Source organism: Lygodium microphyllum, chromosome 23 (assembly GCF_053477565.2).
Source record: "Lygodium microphyllum isolate KBCC chromosome 23, Lygodium_microphyllum_v1.1.10, whole genome shotgun sequence".
Taxonomy (NCBI): domain Eukaryota; kingdom Viridiplantae; phylum Streptophyta; class Polypodiopsida; order Schizaeales; family Lygodiaceae; genus Lygodium; species Lygodium microphyllum.
Genome location: NC_141157.1, coordinates 99,683,583 through 99,690,655, shown reverse-complemented (window position 1 = coordinate 99,690,655; position 7,073 = coordinate 99,683,583). Strand labels below are relative to the sequence as shown.

At 42.5% G+C, this 7,073-nt stretch overlaps 1 protein-coding gene across 1 annotated transcript; it reads left to right on the top strand.

The window, feature by feature from the left end:
• Positions 1–529: 529 nt before the first annotated feature.
• Positions 530–5,588, top strand: LOC148016524 (uncharacterized). Its single transcript, XM_087664165.1, has 2 exons — positions 530–3,241; positions 4,845–5,588. Exons 1-2 carry the CDS (start codon positions 1,040–1,042, stop codon positions 5,586–5,588), a joined length of 2,946 nt encoding a protein of 981 aa, XP_087520291.1. The 5' UTR covers positions 530–1,039.
• Positions 5,589–7,073: the final 1,485 nt, after the last annotated feature.

Below are 7,073 nucleotides of genomic sequence, written 5' to 3'. Positions count from 1 at the left end.
GATATTATATTTGTAAAACTTATTTAAATAACTTATATTATACATATATTTTTTAATTATTATTATTTTATTTAATATATAAATTATATAATATAATTATGAGGCATAACTAATGTTCATGAGTTAGTGTGACTAAATAGAATTTAATTTATTTAATTTTATTAAATGAGTCATGACTCGCGATTTTAAAATTTGTCACAAAAATTAGAATTTAAATTCTAGAATGCACAATTTACAAAAATTAATTATTAAATTATTAAATTAATAACTGACATTTAGGCGGTATGGAGCATTCTTCTTCAATTCCTTGAGTAACGAGTCTTGAAAAGGACCCCTCCTTCTTCTTCTTCGTGACTTGTGGCCCTCCATCTTGACCATAGGAGTCACGGATTGTGGGAGTCTTGAGAGTCGACTCTCGCTCTCCCCCGGGCCCTCCATCTTGACCATAGGAGTCACGGATTGTGGGAGTCTTGAGAGTCGACTCTCTCTCTCCTCTTTTCCCGAACTCTCTCAACACTCTCTTCGCGGACACAAGGATTCTCAGTTGTGCCGGCCGTCAGGGTCTGAACCCGCCGTAAATCAGCACCATATTCATGCGCGGGTAGAGAGAGAGAGAGAGCCCGCGCTGGAGAGCCTGCTTCTGATCGCTAGCCCTTCTTAGTATCATGACGGGGTTACAGCGCTACATAAGTTTCGTAGGCGGCTGCTACTCCTATACTCTGCTAATTATGCTCTTGCACTATCACTCCGGGACGTTGCAGAGATGCAACGGCGCTGTCCACACGGATGTACCAGCGGCTAGCAGCTTGGATTCAAATATAATTAGAGCGTCGAGCGCCTTGCTGGAATTCAAGGCGGGGATAACGTCCGACCCAGGCTCGCTGCTGGCGTCCTGGATCAATGGCTCCAACCCCTGCAACCAATCACGGCCCTGGCAGGGCGTGTCGTGCGATGCGGCAGGGCGTAACGTGGCTAAGCTGCGGTTGGGGGGCGGGGGCCTGTCGGGCGCCATGATCTCGGCGACGGCGCTGGCCACTCTATGCGGGGGGGGGGGGGCCTGTCGGTGCTCAACCTCTCCAACAACAGCCTCTCAGGCTCCCTCCCTCCTTCGCTGGGTGCTTGCTCCTCCCTCCGGAAACTCGACCTCAGCTCCAACCACCTCTCGGGGCCCCTCCCCTCCTCCGCCTTCTCCAACCTCTCCTCTCTCCGCTTCCTTGACTTCAGCCACAACACCTTCTCCGGTTCCCTCCCCCCACAGATATGGCACCTCCCTGCCTTGCGTATCCTTTACCTACTCTCCCCCGCAGGCCAGAACCCCATGCAGTCATCAGACATCCCGGAAGTCCTCCCCTTCTGCGCTAATCTAACCCACCTCGGGCTTGAGGCGGTCTCCTTCAATAATAGCGCAGGCAACCACCTCACGACATCCCTGAGCCAATGCACGCGGCTGCAGGTTCTCGTCCTGAACGAGACGGGCCTGGCTGGCACCATCGCTGAGGACTTCTGGCAGCTGCCGTCTCTCACAATTCTGGAACTCATCTCGTCGCCGGGCGACCAGCTGGCCGCGGCCTCGCTGCCTGCATCCATGGCGTCCTGCCCGTCTCTCGTCATCCTGTCGCTAGAGAATGTCATACTCGCAGGAGCAACTTTACCGCCTTCCCTTGGCAATTGCAAGAACCTTCGGGTCCTTGGATTCTACCAAACAGGCGTGCAGGGCCTGGTCCCTCGGTCTGTATGGGAACTCCCAGAACTTGTCGAGCTTGTTCTCTTCGAGCCAAATTTGGCGTCAGAAGTGTCGCTGCCGCAGCATCTGCCATCCTGTGCCACAATACAAGGGATTCAGATCCAAGGAGTCAAGATCAGTGGCCAAATTCCGCCTTCCATAGGGAATTGCTCTGGCCTGCAGGTGTTAACTCTGTCCGAAGTGGGCTTGACAGGTCCCTTACCAAAAAGCTTGGGAAATCTTGCGAATCTGGAATACCTCCAGCTCGACGGTAACAGTTTAAGAGGGCCGTTACCGTCTTCTCTGTCGCAATGCTCGCAGCTCTTGCTAATCAGGCTAGCTGGCAATCCCTTGACGGGGACTATTCCCAAAGGGTTTGGCAAGCTCAGCCAGCTTCAATACCTTTCTTTGTACAGTTGTAATCTCACAGGGCCCATACCTTCTGAATTGGGAAACTGCAGTGAGCTCCAATGGCTGGATCTCGGGTGGAATAGCATCTCCTCAGGGATGCCCCAATCCTTTGCCAATCTGCACAACTTGCAAACTCTGAGCTGGAACGGGAGTCCGTTACCGCGAGGTGTGATCCCGGAGTTTGTGACGGCAAATCTTTCAGGCCAGCTAGTAGATCTAGACCTCCAAGACTGCCAGATAGCACAGTTTCCAGTTGGACTGGGCCGCCTTTCGCAGCTGCAAGTTCTCAACTTGGGCATTAACCGAATCGAAGGGCCGATTTCCAGCTTAATGGTTCTGGGCCACCTCTCTCAGCTCACCTTCTTGAACCTGGGCACAAACAAGCTGGCTGGAAGCCTCTCGCAGCAGTTCATCCATGCCTTAAGCAATTGTACCCACTTGGCCCAACTCTACTTGGACAACAACCACCTATCGGGTAGCCTCCCTCACAACATAGGAGACATGCAATCATTGCAAGTATGGTATATCAATGATAACATGCTTTCAGGGAGCATCCCGGCTAGCATAGGGAACTTGAGCCTCATAAACGACCTAAACATGGGCAACAATCGATTGGAAGGGAAAATTCCAAGCTCTTTCGGGAGATTGGTAGGGCTCAATAAGAACTTGATTCTATCAGGTAACACTCTGACCGGCTCCATCCCAGAAGAGCTGGGCAGCCTGTCGCAACTTGAGGTGTTGGATTTGTCGAAGAACAATCTGAGTGGTGATGTTCCAGGGGCAGCTCTACTCAATTGCACAGGCTTAGAGAGACTACGTCTTCATGAAAACTCTTTGACTGGGGCGCTTGACAAGATGGAGCTATGGAAGATGAGCCGCCTGACAACCTTCACAGCACAACAAAACCAGCTCCATGGGGAGGTAACGTCGAATCTGACAAGCAGCAGCAGTCTAGAATTAGTGAACTTGGGGACGAACAACCTATCAAGGGCATTGCCAAGTGAGAAGGTTAGCGACGGGCTAGAAAAGTTGAGGGTCCTGATACTGAGCAACAATACGTTTAGTGGGGCGATACCGAATTGGGTATGGGAGTTACCAAATCTACAGGTTAGCAGTGTTATACGACTTCGCCTTCCTACTTTTAAATTTCTAAAAAATATATATTTTTAAGAAACTAACAAAACTACTTGTAAAATCTAGAATTAGCGATTAGTTATTGTAAGGCGACATGGTTGGAACTTTGGACATTGGTTTGGCAACCAGCGATAGGATTTGACATGCAACCCTACTTTTCATGGGACACTTTCTTCCGGACCTTGCCATTCCCATTGGCATAGCAAAGTCGAACCTTGCAAATCCATTGACAATCATCATAAATTTATGCTTTTCACACTATTATGATTATGACCAAAAATATATAACCAAAAAATGTAAACCACAATTACAATTAAAAGTGCTAATTAGCATATACGTCTTATACTGATGTTTGTACTATTGTATGACATATAATATGAAGCAAAAGCATGACAAAAATATCCAATGCAAAATACAAGTAATGTATCCGTTTCTCATTATATAATATTATGTGTTCTAAATTACCTATGGGCATTCCTACTTATTGCCCATCCATAGACATTTACCCAAAATCTTTACACTTCTATATAGATTGGTAATTTTCTAAGTTGCTAGTCCAATGAAAAGTTCCATATTATTTTGCCATTCATAGGATGGGTTGGAGACCCTTGGACAGATGAACATCCATCAAATCCCAACATTGTCAAACAATGGCAACTTTCGTAAGAAAACCTTCCAACTCAAATAGTCTACTCAAAATACAACCATGGTGAGTAGAAAATGCCAATTGTGTAATTGCCTTAGGCCTCTTCATAGAAGTGTGAGTGCCATGAGATAATGGAGCCATTGGATCCATATTGGGGGCGGGAGGATAATAGAGTTTCTAATTCTTTGATCTAGTGCCTTTAAAATGACTAATACATAGTGATTAGTGTTTCCTAAAATAGGGTCCCAAAATCATATTTCCATCTCTCTAGGATGGTGGATACACCCCTCAATTCTCTCTGCTTTTGAATGGCTAGGTAAAGCCTTGTGCATATACTTACAAAATTTTAGACCTTTTTTTTGTAATGCATTTTATGTATTAAATCATCAATATTCATTACATATATAATGAAGATGTGTATGCCCTTAGCCCCATCTATCTTGGTTATATTATGGTCAAAATGCCACTCAAACTCTTGAGAAATATACAAACTTATAAGTTCAAATCTTTTATCTTCGGTGGTAGAAATATTTCTCATCAACATTTTTGCAGGTGCTAGATCTATCAAATAATCATCAATATTCATTACATATATAATGAAGATGTGTATGCCCTTAGCCCCATCTATCTTGGTTATATTATGGTCAAAATGCCACTCAAACTCTTGAGAAATATACAAACTTATAAGTTCAAATCTTTTATCTTCGGTGGTAGAAATATTTCTCATCAACATTTTTGCAGGTGCTAGATCTATCAAATAATCATCAATATTCATTACATATATAATGAAGATGTGTATGCCCTTAGCCCCATCTATCTTGGTTATATTATGGTCAAAATGCCACTCAAACTCTTGAGAAATATACAAACTTATAAGTTCAAATCTTTTATCTTCGGTGGTAGAAATATTTCTCATCAACATTTTTGCAGGTGCTAGATCTATCAAATAGCTCATTGACAGGTGCAATGCCAACCTCCATGGCTCACTTGGAGTACTTCAAGAGGAATGGAAGCCAACCCATCAATGCATCTAAGACCCTTTATGAGGAGGTACCTCTACCCAACCACGACACTCCACAAATTATGTCTTACCTTCTCAATACTCGCATTGTGCTAGACATCTCTCGTAACTCCATCCATGGCCCCATCCCTTCTAGCATTGGTGAGCTTGTGGGATTGACCTGGCTTGACCTCTCCCACAACTTACTAGTTGGATGCATCCCTGCTTCCTTGGGCTCCATTTCCCGACTTGACTTCCTTGACCTCTCCTCCAACTCTCTTCAATGCACCATCCCTTTTGAACTTGGCTTACTCAGCTTTCTTGGTAGCCTCAACCTCTCCAACAATGAACTTGTCGGTCCTATCCCCACCACCAATGATTTTAATACTCGATATGGTCCATCTAGCTTTCAAGGGAATGTCGGCCTTTGTGGATATCCTCTTCCAAACCTTTGCAACGCCACCAACACAACTAATAACACCACAAATCTTGATGGTTCAATGTCATCATCATGGTTTGATAATAATTTCTCTCTTGGTGGTATTATACTAGGCTACGTCCTAGGGTTCATTGGGTTGTTAGGGTTTCTATTGCTAAGGAAAACTACCATAAAACCTAACATGAGAGTCAAACATGTACGTAGAAGTCAAGGCACATCCTCTTTCGGGTCTTAATCTTCTACAAAGTCTTTAATTTTATTGTTTCTTAGTGGTTTGGCCCCTTATTAAGGTTCTTATGCACTCATGTTCTATATATCTTCAATGTACTATTTATAACTTTATTGAGCTTGTATATGTAAGCTGAATCTTGTAGATGACAAAAAAAAAAGCATTGCTAAATGATTTCAATTTCATTATGTTTGTAATCATGCCAAATGTGGGACTATATTGGCCATTTATTTGGGCTAGAAGGACTCTTTGTATATGTAACAAGTTCTTTTTTTCCTTATCTATCATAGTAATGAACAATATTTGCATTGATAATAAACATTTTCCAAAATGTGGAGGTGGTTCAATATCTGGACAATTTGTGATGGAATTGTTGTGAAAATCACTATACATTAGATACTTATGCTCACATATACCCATCCCTTAGGAAAATGCCCTTTTTCTTTTACAAATACATGGTTTCTTATATTGGCAATAAGTAGAGTGATGGTACATCCAAGGCTTTTGTAGAAGAGAAGCTTAACTAAGCTCTTAGGATAGATCGAGGGTGAATTGCAATTTAATGGTGATCAAATTTTATTATGTACCCCTTTCTTACATGTAAGATTTTGTATTGTTATCTTAAAACCATTATCACAATACATAATTGATTAGAAATATTGTGTATAAGGGGGTTTGTGTATGTTATTTTGAAATAATGGAAGCAATCCAACTATTTTGAAATTCTTAAAAAATTAATTAAAATGCATCTATTAAAATGTTGGATATACTCCCATATGTTTCATAACCTCCCTACATATCCCCTTCTTCTTCTTCTTCTTCTTCTTCTTCTTCTTCTTCTTCTTCTCTCTCTCTCTCTCTCTCTCTCTCTCTCTCTCTCTCTCTCTCTCTCTCTCTCTCTCTCTCTAGTATAGTTTTGTATAATCTCTTAGGATCTAATGTATGTACTCAATGGTATTTTAAATTTTCTTAAGTGTGTTCACATATGTATGTATGTATGTATGTATGCACACACACACACACACACACACACACACACACACACACACACACACACACACACACACATACACACACACACACAAGAATAGCAATATTTACATAAATATTACAAGAGTTGCATACTTGCTACAAAACACCAAGCAAAAAATTATAAGATTCAATTTGTTATTTTGTACAATCTTTCTTAAGAATAAGAATTCATAAGTTACTAATATTAGCTAAGAGTATTCTACGATGCTGGTCTCATAACATGAGACGATTGTAAGCAACCCTCATTTACTAGCATCCTCTTTAACCCTAACTTGGAATACGTGTTGACTAATTTGGCTTCCACATTGAGATCACTCATTGTAATATCCAGCTCGCCTCATTTACTAATATGAAGGGGGGACTTGAGGGGAGGAAATTAATGGAGCGTCAAGCCTTGAATATTGTTAAACCTTACCTTGAATATTGTTAAACCTTACCTTTCGACCCTGCCAACGAATC

Coding starts and splice junctions, on each gene's coding strand:
- LOC148016524 (XM_087664165.1), top strand. CDS start 1,040: ATGCGGGGGGGGGGGGGCCTGTCGGTGCTCAACCTCTCCAACAACAGC. Junction 3,242..4,844: donor GGGAGTTACCAAATCTACAG/GTTAGCAGTGTT, acceptor ACATTTTTGCAG/GTGCTAGATCTATCAAATAG.